Genomic DNA, 19,131 nt, shown 5'->3' with positions numbered 1-19,131 from the left:
ATATATTATTGAAGAAAATATTGTGAATAAATTTCAGAAAGTTGGCGTTGTGGGCTAGTCCCATTTGCCTGCATTTGGTCCATATCCTTTTCAGTCTTTTCTATTCATATATCTGCCCAAATTGCCTATGAATGTCAAAATTACATCCCCTTTTATAGTTTACTCTAGCAGTTCATTCTTTTCAATGAAAAAGTTCCCCCTCTCATCCACCTTAAATTTTTCCCCCTCACTTGACCTGTGGAGTTCAGGTCACAGGGCCATTAGAGTGGCAGAGAGGATCAAACCTGTCAATGTGAAGGGGGTGCGCAAAATTGTTGAGGACCCCTTCCACCTTGCAGGAAGCATCTTTCAGCTGCTACCATTGGAAAAGAGATACAGGAGTATCAAAGCCAGCACCCCCAGGCTGAGAAACAGCTTCTCACCACAGGCAGTGAGAATGCTGAATGACCAAAGGGACTGCTCACACTAACCATTCAAAATTTTCATAGTTATGAAACAATATTTAATTTATTTGTATAAATGAATACTTGTCCTGCATACATATTGTTTGTCTCTATGTGCATTATGTTTGATTGTGTGGCTGTACGTTTGCACTGTGGAACGGAGAACACTGTTTTGTCAGGTTGTACTTGTGCATTCAAATAATAATAAACTGGACTTGATTAAAGCCTACGACCTCTAGTTCTAGAAATGTCAATCCTGAAAAAAGGACAATGAACATTCACTTTATACAGTGCCTCATGACTTTTATAAAGCTTCATTTCACCCCTCGACCTCTTATTCTCTAGGGCAGTGGTTCGCAACTTCTTTCCACTCACATACCACTTTAAGTATTCCCTATGCTCTGTGATTAGTAAGGGATTGCTTAAGATGGTATGTGAGTGGGAAGGGAAGGTTAAGAATCACTGCTCTAGACCCAATTGTTACTGAAATATTTTGCTTGAGAAAAATCGTCATTGGTCCATTTCCTTTGGAGTTATGAAACCGTGCACATAGTGAGTCAATTAAGTACGATTAAAACAGTGGTTTTCAAACTTTTTCTTTCCATCTACATACCACCTTAAGCAATCCCTTACTATCACAGAGCACTGATGGCATAGGGAATACTTAAAGTGGTATGTGAGGGGAAAGAAAAAGGTTGAGAACCAGTGTTCTACAATCTCTACATTAACTGCTTCTTTTTCAGGTGTAATGTACCACTCTTCATCAACATCAGTTTCAGAACATCATTGGAATATGGAAATGCAAAGTTGTACACCCCTGGACAAAAATTACTTATAATCTTAGAAATTAATATAACATGCTCATAGATATTTGGTGGCCTTATTTGAATTATTTAAATACCTGGATAGTTTAGTCTATTTGTTAAATATTTTATATTTAATTTTCATCTCTTACTAGTAATTCATATTTTTAAAAATTGTATTAAATGTTGATGCCAGCTCTTTATCCTTTACCTTCTTCTTCTTCTCCCCCTCTGTCCACTGTTTTTTTTTCACAGAATGGTTATTTCTAAGGTTAATGTGCATTTTAAGGAAATAATTTTGTTTGTATATTTGTATATACATTCTTTTTGTATATATATTATATATATTTATATATATATATATAAACACACACACACACACACACACACACACACACACACACACACACACACACACACACACATACATTTATTTATTTATAAGATATATATTCTTTTCTTAAAAAGAAAATAAACATCATATTCAGAACAAAGAAACAAGTCTCGACCACTGCAGTTGCTTGTTTCTCTTTCTAAAGACACAGAATGAATCACCACCCATTTTTATTCTTGACTCTCCCACAACTTCCTGCTTAAGTTCCTCCTGTCTGGCTTCTGTCTTGTTTAATTCTGACACTAAATATCTCTGCCTTTCATTGTCAGTTTATATCCAGCACACATCTTTTATTCTTCCATCACTCCAATTCTCCATCCATCTCTCCTAAACCTCGATTTTAACGGCTACTGTTTGTGAAACACTGACTTATCCAAACATTTTTTTCAAGTGCATTTGTTCACCTCTCTTATGCCTCAACTACTTCCTTGTTCAACCTCCTGTATGTAAGGGTGGTGGACAGATTTTTGACAGGAATGGGAATAAGCAAAAGTGGATTGGTGTATTAAAAACAATGAAAATCACCCCTCTTTCTTGATGTTAATGCTTTGCAGCTTCAATATTATAATGCAGTCCCTGATGCTAATTGTGTTGTTCCATCCAGAAGAAATGAGAACCTCAGTTTATACAGTGTCCTGACCATGTCATTACTATTTGATGTAATCAGAAATGCAGTTTCCTTCAACAAAATGGGCCTTTCTGTTCTGTAGACCCCTTCCTTATTTTTTTTTTTACAGCCTAACTTATTCTGCATAATTATTGTGGCATGACCAGCCAGGCTCTGAAAAAGTATATTTTAAATACAATATCCAAGAGTACAAGGGTCTAAAACTGGATAAATATGGGAATGTTATCTCTAGTAATAGCAAGCAGGTTATTTATAAAGTGTGGAATGTATTATTTGCTGAGAATTGCTCATCCCAGCCATAATTTCACCAGCGACAAAGAAAGAACAAACAAAACACCAAAAGAAAATAGGAAGGTTACAGAGGGTTTAGAGAGAAGTAGCAATCTGCAAACCATTCCAAAATATTATAGGATTCTACATTTTCCATGCTTGCAGATGACAGAAGACTGGTATGAAAGTAGCCCATGGTTTAGGTGGAACTCACTAGAATACAATTTTGGCTAACTTTTGACCAAAAGTATTGGGTGGCACAGTTAGCCTCGTGGTTAGCACAATGCTGTTACAGCGCCAGCAATTGGCACCAGGGTTCGAATCCCGCACTATCTGCAATGAGTTTGTACCTTCTCCCTGTGTCTGTGTGGGGATTCCTCTGGGGGGTTCTTGCTTGTTCCATCTTTCAAAAATGTACCAGGGATGTAGGTCAATAGGGTATACAGGCAGCACCGGCTTATGGGCTGAAAGGGCCTGTTACCATGATGTATGTAAAAAAAAACAATGAATAACACCTATTCTTCGGCTGCACAGTCAATAGAAATTACAAAGCAACTGCTCAATTTTGCTTGACTCATCAATAATCAGTCTCATTTTCCTTGGGAAACAAGTCGACAGATCAGCTTATTGGACAAAAGGGCTGGATTTTAGAGATGAGAGTGATTTCCCCTGACAGCAAGGAAGAAAGTGAGTGAGTTTGGCAAAAATGAAGTTGGTGGAAAATTTGGAATTTGTTGGAAGATAGTTGTGGATGCTGGAGGTCAAGCACCCCAGCCCTAGGATATTGCCACGGGGATTTGTCAGGGCAGTGACCTCAGCCCAGACCTACTTCATTCCTTCATTGATGACCTCCCTTCCACTATAAAGTCAAGAAGGTTGAATGTAGGCATCATGTTCAATTTCATTATAAACTCGGAAAAGGAAGCAACCTTGCTAAAAGGCTTCAAAACAGTCAGACAGGCCAGGAAGTAGCAGACAGCACCACAGAAGTTCCTGTATTCACCATCCCCACAATGAGACGCGAACACTAAACTCTTGTCAATCAAACACATTTCTATCACTGGATCCCATAATCCTGTTCATCACCAGAGATCAGAAATTCAACTGGATCACCCACATAAATACTGTGATCAACAAAGCAAGAATTGCTACCAACAAGTCAGGAGTGTAATGGAACGCACTTCATTTGACTGAGTAACACTCAAAAAAGCTCAGTAGTATCAGGGATAAATTAACTAAATTGCATCCAAGGTGTACAATGGGATAATGACTTGTATGTTAGAAGGATTTATTTACTTTGGCAGAGGTTCTGATCGACCAGTCAGGACCAGTCATCTGGGTCAACCTTGTAGATTCTTTTTCACTATTCTCATCGCTCAATCCTGTCAGTCCAACAGGAAACTTCCATATGAGACACAAGAGTTGGAAAATGCTACTACCTGGAGCAAAACCAAACTGCTGGGACAATTCAGTGGGTTAGGTAGCATTCGTGGAGACAGATGGATAGCAAATATTTCAGGCCAGAACTCTGCATCTGGATCCTGATGCAGGTACTTGACCCAAAACAGCAACCATCTCTTTGCTTCTCCAGATGGTGCCCGATCTGTGGAGCTTTTCCAGGTCCAACACGGAACTTGGTGGCTGAGGGACTCACACCAGGCTGCAGGCTACTGGCAACAGGCTCGTGAGAATGAGGTATCAGAACTGGGATTTGCAAGAGAGCCAGTGGAGGGAGGGGGCTCCTGCAAGGCCTCAGGTGTTAGTAGCTTCCTGATCTCATGGAAGTCTGGAATTGGGATCTCGGGGTCAGTGCAAAAATGGATAGAAGGTCATGCAGCAACAGAGGAGCCAAATCCAGAGAGACTTGGCATCTGCGAAGTGATTCCCTTTTGCTTCTCTTTCTCTTATTGGTCAGGCACTGGGCTTGTGGTGCCTCTTTGAATGGCTTTACAGCAAGCAAAAGTTGACAAATTTTGTGTAGTTATATACAGGACAATAAAGGAATCTTGAACTTACACATCTCTTTCCACAGCTTCCTTACAGAATCATAAACCCTTTCACCCTTTATTCATCTATTCTCTGCAATTTATATGGAAAAGATGGTCATAACAAGATCCAAGATAGTATGTTATACATTACATTTTTAAATGGATTGACAATGTTTTCAAGTGGAAAAAGATGCCACTATTTTGATGCACAGAGCAAAAGTCTGTTCTGAACACATATTCACAATTGTTTTGTAAATATTTCAATTTTTTTTCCTGCCTTGCATATATAAACACCATGAAGGCCACCTTTACAGATAAACGTCACTTACCCTTGGCCTTCTGAAGATCACAACACCGCACAAAGTGCTGTATTTTTCCTGAAAGTAATTCTAACAGATTGAACTGCATCCTGTCTGAGCATTAGGTAACTGTCTCAGTCACACACTGTGACGCACGGATAAAAGAATTCTCCCACCCCAACATTCCTACCGTTATAAACAAGTGATCTGTCATATTGTGCTTAGTAGTCCAATTTATAGGAATTATTTATAAAATTATACACCTGAGCATTGAATCCAATCTTCAAAATGGAGTTTTAATCCTAAAATCTATTCACCTGCTTATTTTTGGTCAATGTAGTTATCTAGCTATTTCTTTTATACGATAATCCACATCTTGAAATAAAATAGTTTATTTTAAAATCTAACCCTCTGTTTTAGTAACCTCCATCAATCCCAATTGATGAAGAATCTCTATATATTGGTCATTAGCTGGAACTGGGAAATGTTGGGGACATGCTGACAAGAGTTTGATGACTTTCAATCTCCTTTCCCCAAATGTGAACTATTTTATTTTCATCTGGGAGCTCCGAAATAGGATCGGGTGGCGGAATGTTTTCTGAAGAACGACAGCCATGGCCTTGAATCCTTATGCACTCTAATTTCATTTTGTGAAGCAACTTTAATGAGTGTGTGCCTCATTATTTCACCTGTGCCGTCACCGTTAGCAAATCTGGCAAAATCCATGAAGTGACCAACCACTGGAATTTAATCCTTTGGATTCTGGACATTTTTAACCTTTCATAATATATACTCTGAACTGGGTCCATAGGCAAACGACAGTATGAACACCAATGCAAACCAGCTGGTGGTTGGTATCCAGTGACACTTGTTGGAAGTCCCTGAAAACAGGGGCATGAAGTCCAAAGGGTTAATGAGTGAAACATGGACAACACCAGGAAATTAATATTAGCCATGACAGCCATAGATCGGCCCTCAAGTTTTAGCAACCATTTATAAGCACAAGTACTCATTTTGATGAATAATTTGCAGAATTGTTTTATAATGACATGGTTCCAAATCATGTTGAAATCAGGCTAAGTTGTATTCCATCAAATTAGTCATTGATCAAGAATGCAGAAATCTAACCTTTTAGAGCCCTCTGAACTGCCTAGATTAAACTTGTCCAGATTGTTTACACAGCTCAAAGAACTCCAGTTAACTACCAAACCCAATTCAAATTCTGAGAAGTGGAAACTTGCTTCACCTTGCCCAGTACAGACATCAAAAGAATATCTTGGATTTGTGTTCTGCCTTTCTCAAAGCCCTCTACAATGGTTGTTTGAATGTATAATCACAGCAGGGATGGGAAGGGAGGGAGAGCTAAAACCATGAGCACAAAATCGATTAAAAGAAGGGACGTAGTCCTTTTTAAAGAAAAGTGAATGTTTGGACCTGGCGGCGTGAGTACCTTATAATAAATACAAATGTATGTATAACTTGGTTCCAGTTCTGTTTTCACTCCGAAGCTATCATCTGTAAACTTACACACTCAACTTAGATCTCCTGTATAAATTAAAGTACAGTCAGCTCTGCAGTAGGATCCTGAGAGTAGGATTATATCAAGTGTGGCATAAATGTTGTTGCTGAAGAGCTAACATTTGATGACAACTGCTGACAACACATCTGTCGACATTATAGATGAGATTACAAGCCCAGATCCACCATTATGCTTCAACATAATAAATAGGACCAGGAGTCGGCCCATCTGGTCCGATGAGCCAGCTCTTCCATTCAATGAGATCATAGTTGATCTAAGGATCATCTCCACCTACCTCCCTTCTCCCCATATCCTTTAATTCCCCAACCTTATCTTAAATATATTTACTGAGGTCGCTTCCACTGCTTCAACGGGCAGCGAATTCCACAGATTCACCACCCTCTGGGAAAAACAGTTCCTCCTCTTCTCTGTCCTAACTCTACTACCCTGAATCTTTTTTTTTAATTATTTTGCGTACATTTTCAAATCAACATGAAAACATGAAATTCATCAATTACATAAAAGAAACATAATCTTATCATTCAATGTTGATTTGAAGAAGAAAAAAGAATAAGACCTAACCCTACCCCCTCCCATCCACCCAAGGGAAAAAAAGGAGAGAAACAGTCAATGGAATTGAAGAGAGAAAAGAAAAAGCGATGAAAAAAGAAAAGAGAAGAAAAGGAATGAGTTTTACTGGATTCATCAATTTCCTGCAAAGGGGCAAATATCCTACTTACCCGGAATCCCAGGTGGTTCCCGGATACAGGGAGCTGAGGGCCGGGGAGGGGGGCATTGCTAAGAATCTACACCTATGCACTGAAGATATGGACCCCAAATTTTTAGAAAAACATCTTATTTTTTTCCTAAAGTTATATTATTTTCTCGAGGGGAATACAAGCATATATTTCTGCTTTTCAACGAGTCATATCCAGATGGGAATTAGATTTCCAGGTAACCGGTATACACTTCCCGGCCGCCGCCAATGTGATCTTTACAAATCCTAATTGGTGCTTCAACAGCCTCATTTTAAGTATTACATCTGCTATATTTTCCAATATAAACAATTCCGGTATCTGTATAAATCGAATCTTAGTGACTTGTTCTAGAAGATTTCTTAACTCTTCCCAAAAAGGACTCACCTTGGAGCATGACCAAGTTGAATGCAAAAAGATTTCAGTTTCTTTGCTACATCTAAAACAGTAATCTGATATTTCTGATTTTAATGTGTGTATTTTTTGTGGCATAAGATATAGTTGGTAATACAAAAAATTAGTATTGCACTAATTACGTTAATAGCATTGGACATGCTGTTCCGACATAAGTCGGATCAGCTTTTAACTACCCTAAATCTGAGTCTATGTCCCCTAATTTTGGTCTCCCTTACTGACGGAAACAACTTGCCTACCTTTACCTTCTCTACAACTTTTGTAATTTTAGATTTCTATAAGATACCCTCTCATTTTTCTAAATTCCAGCAGTGAAATATCTCAAAGAGTGGAAGTAGATTAGAAAGACTAGCGGTATGCTGAATTTTAATTTTCTACCTCTTTAGATGTTTTGTTTTCCTTTTATGTTTGGGGGCAGGGAGGGAGGGGAATTATAAGTAAATTGATATTGTACTTGAATCTCAGAAGCAATTGTGCTAAAAGAATATGTAAATGTGTTAAAAATGACTGTATTTTCAAAAGTGACACCATGCTTGTTTTGAAAAACAAAAATAAAATTTTCCAAAAAAAAACTCTATTGCTGGTACCATACAACTTTTAAAAAAAATCTTACTGCTGGAGTTGACTGACATAGCAACAATGACCATTATCACTGAGTATGAAGTACCTTTGAGCTGTGTGACGGGGGTGGTGACTAGAAACAGAATGCCCACAGCAAGGACAGGAACATTTTTGTGGAATATGTGGACAACTTTTGTATTTCTACATGTCCACTTAACACTGGCAATGTTAAATGCCCAGGTACTATATTTTGTTTTGCAGAAATAACTTGGGATACTTTTATTACCTATATGTAACCATGGTAACAGAATTTGTGATCAATGTTCATGTGAAGCAAGGTTGTATAGAATGGGCACTTTGAAAATTTAAGTTCATTGTTACATGTACTGCGGTAGAATGAGAAAGTTCATTTTGCAAGTAGCCCATACATAGTACAGCAGTAAAAACATAGCACAGAGTGAAGATAACACTATTTTACTAGTGTGAGGCTTGTTCAGGAGTCTAAATACCCTTGAATATTCTCATTAATCTTTTTCCTGATGGGAAGAGGGTGAAGAGAGTGTGTGTCCAGGATGGATGGGATGGGGCAAGGGAATGAGCCTTTTAACATGCTGGCTGATTTTTGGAGCCAGCAGAAAGTGTAGGTGGAATCGATGGAGTTGTTTTGTGTGATGGTCTGAGCTATGTTCACAACTGCGGAAATTTTGTTCATGTTACTTTAAACCTCCTCATAGAATGGGATAAACTTTTATCTCCAATGGAACAGCGAACCAGAACGAAAAATTAGGAAGGGAGATGAGTGAGTATGAATGTAGTGGGCAGCTGATTGGCTACTACTGGTTTTCAATCCATGCCAAGTGCATTATATTTCTTGAGAAGACTAATACAGGAGCATGTGCGATTCCAAATTAGTGTTTTTTTTATATATCTAACATGCAGTATTTTCCATTTAACTTTCATATCAAATGACCATATCAGCACATTTCTCATTTCACATAATCCTTTGAAAAGTTATTTTTATATTTTTGTCACCAGGATTCTTGTAGTGCTGACTTATTGCAGGGTATAGTTTTACAGGCACCTGTTACTTGTTAATTGACCATTATTCATCCACAAAACTTATAAAGCTGCTTAATGAAAGCTGTCCAGCTTAAATCTTTTGTGGGAGCTGACCAGGAAACTTCACATTCACAGGCACTCATAAACTCAGCTTATTTTTAAAAAATGTTTGTAATTGTTGTTATGCAGCAGGGTAGAAGCCCTTCCCAGCCCATGAAATCCAGGCTGCCCAATTAACCTACCAACATAGTATGTTTCGGAGAGGGGGGGGAGGAAACTGGAACACACGTTGAAACAGTATGTAGGTCATGCAGAGAACATGCAAATTATTTACTGTCAATGGATTTGAAGCAGGGTTACTGGCGCTGCAAAAAGGTTGAAATCCATTGCTATCTGTGAGGAGTACCTATGCTCTCCCTGTGGGTTTTTCCTGGGAACTCGGGTTTCTTTCCACCCTTCAAAACGTACTGGGGGTTGTAGGTCAACTGGATGCAATTGGGCGGCACAAGCTCATGGGCCAAAAAGGTCTATTACTGCGCTGGATGTCTAAATTTAACAAAACATTAAAAAATTGAAATATTTAACTTCAACGCTCGCTGTGCCACCCTAATAGTAGATCAAACATTGAAAACCCTGGCAAATTTCTACAGATGTTTGGCGGCGGAAAGTGTGCTGACCGGCTGCGTTATGGTCTGGTATGGGGGACTCCAGTACTCCTGAAAGTAAAGCCCTGCAAAAGGAGATCACAAGCAAAACCCTGCCCACCATTGTGAGCATCTGCAGGAAACACTGCCGTCAGGGAGCAACAGCAATCATCAAGGATCCACACACTCTGTTCTCGCTGCTGCCATCGGGAAAGAGGTTGAGGTGCTACAAAACTCACATCACCAGGTTCAGGAACAGCTGCTGCCCCTCCACCATCAGCCTCCTCAATGACAAACTCAATCAGGGACTCATTTAAGGGCTCTTACTTTTGCACTTTATTGATTTTTTTCCCTCTCAGTTTGTTTATATTTCTTTATTTGTTTACATGTATATGTTAAGTACAGTTTTTTTTTGCAATTCGGACTCACAAGAACCTCAGGGTTATATGTGATGTCATGCATGTACTCTGATAATAAATCTGAAAAGATGTTCTCCTGTGTCCTGTTCCTGACAAGATGTCATGTACACATTGCAGTAATTTTGTGAATGGAAGAATTATATTTGAAACCTTCCAAAGATGATAGTTCTGCAAAATAACGGCCCAGATTTTGCTGGTAATTGCTCACGAGTCCAGAACTTCCACCTATCTGTAGTCAACCGCTGAAGTCTCAAACTCACTTAACAGCAAGTTTGTGGTTGAATTCTCAATAAAATCTTAAAGTGGAGCTCAAACTTGCTTAAATTCCTTTATATTTGCACAAGGGAATTGGGTCTCAGATCCTAAGCAAAGTTAGACTTGCTGCAGTTGATTTCCTGAGAGAAGAAAACAAAGGACTAAATGTTCCTGTGTATTTTTAATATACTTTTTCTTTTGTTTCACCTTTTTAATTATTTATGTGTTTTAGAGTGGTTTTAATAATATTTAATAGTTTTTAAATGTTTACAAGTGTTCAGAAATATTTACACTGCCTGACTGCTTAGACAGCTGGCAAAGATGGAATCTGGGCTTCATCAGCAATGAGTGGGTTTCACGGAAATTTGGAGGAAATGCATTGTTGGAGGTCCTGTGGCCTTCTCTGCCCCAGTGCTCCATTCCAGGATGTTTAGCCCAGAATGTTTCAGGACACAACGACAGGCTCTCCAAACTGCACTAGATATCTCCAAGGAGGGTAAATCCAGCTGGCAGACCGTGTAAGTGAAATCCAAACCTATACATTAGAACATAGAATGCACATTACATGCTCAAAAGAATATCTTTTTTTGTTGCATCTATATTGTGCCATTTTATGTGGTCTGGTATATATTCCAGATATTTGCACTATAATGTCAATTAGTAGTTTTAATGCCTTGATATTTGTAGAATGATGCCATCCAAAGGAAATCCAGGATTAAAATCCACACACTTAAGCGATAGGATGAAAGGAGGAAGAAGGAAAGGAAGCTTAAATAAAGCTTTCAGTGTGTGAGTAGATGAGTAAGAATGAACAAGGGCTTTATGAAAAAAATAATTTACATTTCTTTTTCCCTCCCACATCAAAGAGTCAGCAAGGATTCAATGAGTTGCATGGCCTTTGTGTTGTTCGAAGCATTAGATGGGTGTCAGGTTAAAAGATCTGCCATTGCGGTTCCAGATCTTACCTAGGTCATTTCTAACCTAGCATGGATCTAAAAAAGCAATCCCACCGAGATGGTGGGAAAATCCCAAGAAAGGTTGTACGGTTAGCGCATCAGTTAGCCCAATGCTGTCGCAGCACCAGCGACCGGGGTTCAAATCTGGCATTGTCTGCAAGGAACATGACATTCTCCCTGTGCCTGAATGAGTTTCCTCTGGGTGCTCCGTTTCCTTCCGCTGGTCTAAATCAATTACCCGGTAGGTGTAATTGGATGGAACGGGCTCATGGGCCGGTTACCATGCTGTATGTATGCATAAATTTAAATTTAACATTGGATTTGGTTACTTGACACCACATGAAATCCAGACAGTTCGGCCTGGGGGAGGACATCAATTAGGAAGACCTGCTTCTCGCAGAGAGTTCTTGAAATTCTTTGCTCAAGGAAGTAATAAAAGTCTCCTCACTAAATTTATTTAAGGTACAAATGCATATATTTTTGCATAGTAGGGGAACTAAGGGTTATTGGGATAAGGTAGTTGGTACTGAGTCCATGGGCAGATAACTATTTCGTTTGTTCTTATGTAAATTTGCCAGTAGGTCTTGGACCTCCATTATTCACTGCATGTAAAGTGCTCCATATGGTCATTTAAATGATTGAACATTGATGGATCTAATCAGAATTGCACAGTCCACCTCTATACTCAGTTCACATTTACATCAGTTGATTCCAGAGATGAAAGGGTTAGCCTATGAGGAGATATTGAGTCCTTTGGGACTGTAGTCACTGAAATTTAGAAGAATGAGAGGGGAACTTATAGAAACATAAAATTATGAAAGGCATGGATAAGATAAAGGTAGGTAGATTGTTTCCATTGGTGGAGGAGGCTAGAACTGGGGGTTATAGCCTCAAGATTCAAGGTACCATAGTATGTTTAGGATGGAGAAGAGGAGGAACTGCTTTTCTAAGAGGGTGGTGAATCTGTGGAATTTGCGGCAGTTGAAGCTACTTCAGTAAATATATTTAAGGACAATTTTTTAAGTAGTTGGGAATTAAGGGATGTGGGGAAAAGGTGGGTAAGTGAAGGTGAGTCTATCATCAGATCCGCCATGATCTCATTGAATGGTGGAGCAGGCTCGACGGGCCGGATGGCCTCCTCCTGCTCCTATTTCTTATGTTTATGTTCTTATCAGTTTAGGCAGGAGTCAAGGAAAGTGGAAAAGGTAGAGCAATCTATGAAGCAAATCGGTTTAAAATAAAATAAAAATCAGAAATAGAAAAACTTTAGGAAAGTGTAAATGTATGAAATGCAAAAGAGAAGGAATTTTGGAAATTAAGACCTTTGACAGTGATTGGACTGAAATCCAAACAAAATTGCTGAACTAAAACCTCATATACTAAAGCTATCTAGTGTAATGACATCTCGTTGAATCCAAGTCTTGCCGTTTAAATGGTTTTTATCCTGGTAATGTTCCAAAATTATGAAAAATGCAAGAATTATATTACTTTGACACATTGCTTGGATATTCAAGTGCTTTTGCATTCCAAAATATGCAATATCTTTTTTGTGATCTTTAATGATCTTCCCACTATGGTGTGAAATCTAACTGCAGTCTCTAGCTACTTTTACAATCAGCATTCCAATTATTCTATTAAGCTTAATAACCGTGTGCACTAATACTATATTTTAAACACATCTACTTCTCTGGGGATTAATTATTCCATGTAACAATGCTGCTGACGTGGATTGGCAGAATGTTTATCCTGGTGACACAGCTGCCCAATAACAAAGCAAACATTTTTTAATAATTCTGCCAACTTTACACTAAACAAGTCACGCACACAGCACTCCTTAAATTCCTGATCCATGTTACTTAACTTTGCTGTATTTGTTTGTCATTGTATTTTTTCTTTTGTTTAGGCTCCAAGCGACAAAATTATGAGCATCTTTTAAGCAGGAAGGGAGGGAAGAGCCTATTTTTGAGGTTCAGTCCACTCAAAAACTTCAATAAAGCAAACCTGATCCTTCAGAAACAAAGGAAAAATCATATAGGCACAGGTGCGTTTATTGTCTGCCTGGTAGTTTTGAAAATGTTGAATATGAAGATGATTTAAAACACTGCATTACATGAGATATATGCACAAATTTGATCGAGTTGGAACAATATTAAAGCAGACTGGTTTGTGCCTGGATTCAACAACCTGCCTTTTCCAGAGAGAAGGGAGCGAGAATGCTGCCCCAAAAGATCTGTCTCTTCAGGCTGAGAGACTCTAAGAAGTAACTCGGCTTTAAACAACAAATCCTGTGGTCCCTGCCTCCAGAATGCCTTTCAACAGCTCAGCACAGTTAACATTTTAAAATATTATTTGAAAAATATATTTTAAAATTTAAATGATAAAAATAAATTAAATACCTATATATACACACACACACAGATATATGTATATATATTAGCAATAGCAGTTAGTACCACGATGTTACAGTGCCAACGACCCGGGTACAAATCTGCTGCTGTGTATAAGGAGTTTGTATGCTCTCCCCGTGTCAACAGTGGTTTCCTCCCACTGTTTAAAAATTGTAGGTCAATTGGATGTAATTGAGCCACACAGGCTTGTGGGCCAGAAGGACCTATTACCTTGCTGTATGTCTAAAATAAAGTCCTTTTTTAATGAAAGGATTAAAAAGCAAATGAATGTAACTGAAAGCAACTTAATTCAACCCAATCATTAACCTGTACGTTCTGTCATTCACAGGCATTGTGGTGCCTTTCAAATGAACATGGATGCATTACTTAGATTGTTCATCTGAGGAGCTGGATGCAATATATGTCTGGTCCCTCTCCTCAGCACATGAATGGTGCTCCATTGGACTCAGTACCAAGTCCAGTAAGGGCTTGAGTGGGGGAGGGGGGGTGCAGATGAGTCAGACTTGTCTTGGATTTCCGTTGATGGCTGTGTATGCATGGAAGTCTGAGCCCAAGTGTATGTAGAGCTGACTGTTCCACCAGTTGCTTTGGCCAATTCTCTTGTCAATTTATATTTGTTGCATTTTAATTAGTTTACAAATTGGGGTCATATTCCTCAACAACAAACTCAATCAGCGGGTCATACAACATCTATAGGAAGTAAAGGATCACCATTGTTTCGGGCCTGAGCCCTTTGGCAAGGTTTGAGCTAAGAGCAGGTAGGTGCCTGAATAAAAAGGTTAGGGGAAGAGAGGAGGGAGGAAAGGGCTGGGGGAGGAGTACACACTACAGGTTCAAGAGGTCATAAGTGAATCTTGGTGGGAGTGATAGGGGGAAGGGTATCTTTCTGAATGGAGAGGGAAAGAAAGTGGGGGGTAAAGCGCTGGATAGGGAAAAAGCAAGAATTAAGTGTTTCACTACATTACTTGATTTCAACTCAGGCTCCTTAGCTCAGTATTCTTGAGCTAAGAAGATGTGGGTCGAATAATTTTCTGGGATTGCCGTTCAATGAAACCAAGGGGGAAATAGAAACTGATCATAAGCTCACATGTTACTCGGCTGTTGCCTGTTCTCTTTATGTAGATACTCCTCAGTCCTGCCATCCCATCAATCAATGTGTGGAGCTTTTGATCCGCTCTCTCAGTAGCAAGAATGTCCTTCCTCTGCCTCACCAGGACACTAAACAACTGCAGTAAGAACTCCCTACTTCTACATTCAAAACCTCTCGCTATAAAAGCTTTCTTTCTTTACCACCTGCTTCACATGTATTCCAATCTTCGATGACTGATTCACCATGACATCCAGGTCTCATTGCACCTCCTCTTTATATATTTTCTCACCATTCAGATAATACTCTGCTTTTGTGTTATTGCTACTCAAGTGGATGACCTCATGTTTATCTACATCATACTGCATTCACCATGCCCACTCTCCTAATGCATCCAAGTCACCTTCCAGCTTCTTGGAATCTTCGTCGCAGCTTGTACTACCTCTCAGCTTAGTGTCATCTGCATACTTAGGAATATTACACACTATTCCTTCACCTAGATCATTAATATGTAATGTAAATAGCTGGATTCAGGAACATTAATTATTATGCTTTGCTTCTAGCCCCCCCAACCAGTTTTCTCTCCACATTAATACATTGCCTCCCTTATTATGTTCTCTAATTTTGCACATTATTTTTAAAGAGTTAATAAAACCCATATATAGTTAACAGGTAAAATAGTTAACTAGATAGAACATTGAAAATCTGGAAATTGTTTCAGTATGGAAAAGAGATCCTGGTTGGAAACCACTGGCAGAGGCACAATTATGACAACAAATTGTTCTTCACACCAAGGAACGATCAACAGTGAAATCCTCAATAGAATGGTCTAAGGATAAACAAACCAATCTCCAAACAAACATTATTTCTCAACAATTACCACTTTGTGATCATAATCTTTTTGCAATCAATTTATCGCTTAAGAAAAGATGAACACCTACCTGTCCACCCGCAGCTGGCAAACAATGTTCAGAATATCGACCATGCCTTCATTTCTGAGTTGATGGCATCCAATGGTGATGGCTATAAAACAGCCCGTCCTCCCTATCCCAGCACTGAAAGGAAGGCAAATAAATCATACCCATCAATCTTTACTCCTTAGGATAACTTCCATGCCCATTGCTCCTACGAAATATCCTGGCATTGGAAACAGGCAAATTATTTCAAATTCTGTTAATAACTCTTGGACTCTGGCCATTTTTAACATTTCATAATGTATTCTCCAGACTGGGTCCACGGGTAACTACAGTATGAACACCAGTACAAACCAGCTGGAGGTTGGGTGCAAACAAGTCCCAGAAAACAGGGACACAGACTCTACATAAAGAGTCCAAAGCTGTCAAAAGATATATGAATAATATACAGAACTAAATATTTGACTTTAACAATATGGCTGATTTGGATAATTCCGAGAAGTTTGGTAAATTGGAGTGGATTTTATTTAAGGGCAAGTTTAATGAATGGTTTTCCTTTTGTAAATAATTCATTGTGAATAAAGTCCCTTTTTTTGAGGGAGAAAAAAATCAGCTCTTCCCTTGTCTGCACTGAATATGGATTTATGTGAAAAATCAAGGCAAATGATCCAATAGGCAATAAAGCAGTAAAACCAAGTGCTGATTCATTAATAAGACTTCAAAAACCAGACTCACAGGGGAAGTGGGTGGGGGGGGGGGGGGTGGGGAGTCTAAAAATAATGCTTCCACACATATCAGAGTCATGGCTCATTCAGAAAATCACAGCATGTGTTTTCCTCAGCATTACCCACCTGAAAGGCAGGTGAAGAATTTAATTAAAACTGAATGGAATTTTAATATTGACCACATAATGTTTCAATTTATTGACACATAAATTGGGTAGCGTGGTTAGCGCAAAGCTGTTACAGTGCCAGCGACCAGGGTTTGAATCCGTAGGGTGCGTTCTGCTCGTGTCTGTGTGGGTTTCCTCCTGGTGCTCGGATCTCCTCCCACCCTTCAAAATGCCCTGGGATTGAAGGTCAATTGGCTTTCAGGGCTCGTGGGCTGAAAGGGACTGTTACCATGCCTTAAGTCTAAATTTAAAAATGTTAATTACTATGGTACTTTTTGAATTTCTATTAAATACAAATTATGCTCATATGTTTTAATGCTTTTCTTTCATTTTTAATACAATTGCTATGATTGTAGAACAAATATGTTCAATATTTTTCTAGAAATGAAGAAGTTAATGAAAGGAGTGCTGATGGAGCACCTTACCTGCAGTGTACAACAACAGGTCCACGGCCAGGTGATTCCTGCCTCGTCTCTTCTACTTTCAGCATGAGTTGCAGGAGAGGCTGAGCACTGTCAGGGGTCTTGTGGTCGGGCCAGGATTTGTACCAGTAGTGTTTAATGTTTTTAAATTTGCCTTCATGCTGATCAGACAAGAGAGGGAGACCTTAATTGTCATTTTTGGATATACTCATTTCCAAAGATATTATCAATCCTGCAACCCAAGCTCTGCCAAAATGCTGAAGTGATGGCTGCTATCACCTTCCTCTTTCTTTGTCCGCATGATCTACAAGCTGTGAAATTGGCCTAACCACTTTTTCTTGATGCTAAGGTTGACCAAGCGATTTGAAAAGCATAGGGGAGCCTGGGCTTTATTCATAGCACTGGAACACCAAAGTGTTGAGCTACAAATCACTGTGTCAGCATTGTGTCCAATCCTGGTCATCACACTAGAGAAAGGATGTGAAGGTCCCATACAGATTGCAGAAGAGATCTAATAAAGGACCATTATTATCTGGATGGATTGAAAAAGCCACGGTGGGGGGTGGGGTGGAGGGTGGAGCCACGCAGAGAGAGAGGGGGGGATGGGGAACCTCACACTGAGCGGGGCAGCTGCACACCATGTCGGATAAATTTGGATCATGGACCGTAGGTTGCCACCCCTGCTCTAAAACTATGTCCTCTAGTTTTAACTATGGTACAATTTCCTGCAGTCCACCCCTATCTATAACTTTCATAATTTTACATTGTATAAACCTCACCTGGGGTCTCCATGAAAAATCATGGAAATTAAATTGTACACAAATAATACAAATCGAGGTGTTAAATATCAAAGGTAGTTGACGTTACCTATTTAGAGTTTGACTGAGATAATTCTCAATGATACTGGCAATACAGTCACAATAATGGGAAATTAAATAGATGCAAAATGACAAAAATAATAATTTAGTTCATTCAAACCATCGGCAACTCTGCCCTTGTCACAAGAACCACTTCTAGCCATTTTTACCTTAAGGGTAAGATCCCGGATGACATAATGCTCACATTCAGTAATGCTGTTCACAAGGACTTCAACTTTCCCGTAGATGCCTCGCTTCTCTGGCCAATACAAAACACATTTCTGGGACAAACAAAAATAAAATCCTTTCAGTGCTATTGAAATGCTCCAAGATTCACTGAATTAAAAGCGATTAGGGATGCTCAGGAGAATGTTAAACTGGTGCAAATGAGGTTCTTCTTGATTTTCTTTAGTGTTTCTATAAATATGACACAATTTTATTTGAACATCCCATTCAAATGAACAGAATTGATTTCACATCATTAACAATGTGCACTTCTCAAGGAAGGGATTGATTTGATTTATTTGGTTGTAGCGTGTTAGGACTGTGGACTTTTTCTGCTGCACCAAACGAGACATTGAAAGCTACTGTTAGAATGTGCACATTGCCCTCTCCCTGAAATCAGTGCTTGCAACATTGAGATGGGTTCACTTGCGTGCTCCATGTTTCTATGTTTGCCCCTCAACTCAGCTGCCCCCCCCCCCTCCCCATTACTGGTGCTACAGCTGCATTCATCATCACCTCTGCTCCTGCGTATAGGTTTTGAAGCCTGACTTCCTACCTTCAGTCCATTTCAACAGCTGGTTTACTGAATTGTTTAATTACAAGAAGAAAACTGAGCACATATGAAAGCAAATCACTCGTGTACAATTGCAGTCCATTTTGGCACACAAACTTTTTACTGCTTGGGGAGAAAGCTTTCGACTTATGAGAACTCATATGCGTGATCAATACCAGTGATCAGCATAAATAAACCATGCTGGCTGGAGCTGATTCCTGATGACCAGGTTCTGACGGTGACTCTAGTCAAAAGTAGTGTCAGTACAATAGGGGGGTTTCACTTGGCAGGCTTTTGGAAAAACTTTCTCAAGCACAAAAGCAGCACTTTTTATAAACCTATATAGAGTGCCATTTGTCTTCATTT

General features: G+C 39.2%; 1 protein-coding gene across 2 annotated transcripts in view; it reads right to left on the bottom strand.

Moving 5' to 3' along the window:
• The window catches only part of LOC138746154 (receptor-type tyrosine-protein phosphatase R-like), a 161,787-nt gene that overhangs the window by 4,873 nt on the left and 137,783 nt on the right, over nucleotides 1-19,131 (bottom strand). For both annotated transcript variants that reach the window (XM_069904070.1, XM_069904071.1), the window contains 3 exons: nucleotides 18,158-18,268; nucleotides 17,134-17,291; nucleotides 15,844-15,957 (listed from right to left, as the gene is read on the bottom strand). In XM_069904070.1, the coding sequence (XP_069760171.1) occupies nucleotides 15,844-15,957; nucleotides 17,134-17,291; nucleotides 18,158-18,268 (383 nt within the window). The remainder of the gene's footprint in view (nucleotides 1-15,843; nucleotides 15,958-17,133; nucleotides 17,292-18,157; nucleotides 18,269-19,131) is intronic.

The sequence above is a fragment of the Narcine bancroftii genome, chromosome 11, assembly GCF_036971445.1.
Source record: "Narcine bancroftii isolate sNarBan1 chromosome 11, sNarBan1.hap1, whole genome shotgun sequence".
NCBI lineage: Eukaryota > Metazoa > Chordata > Chondrichthyes > Torpediniformes > Narcinidae > Narcine > Narcine bancroftii.
Note: the sequence above shows the minus strand (reverse complement) of the source record. Positions and strands in the feature narration are given on the sequence as shown.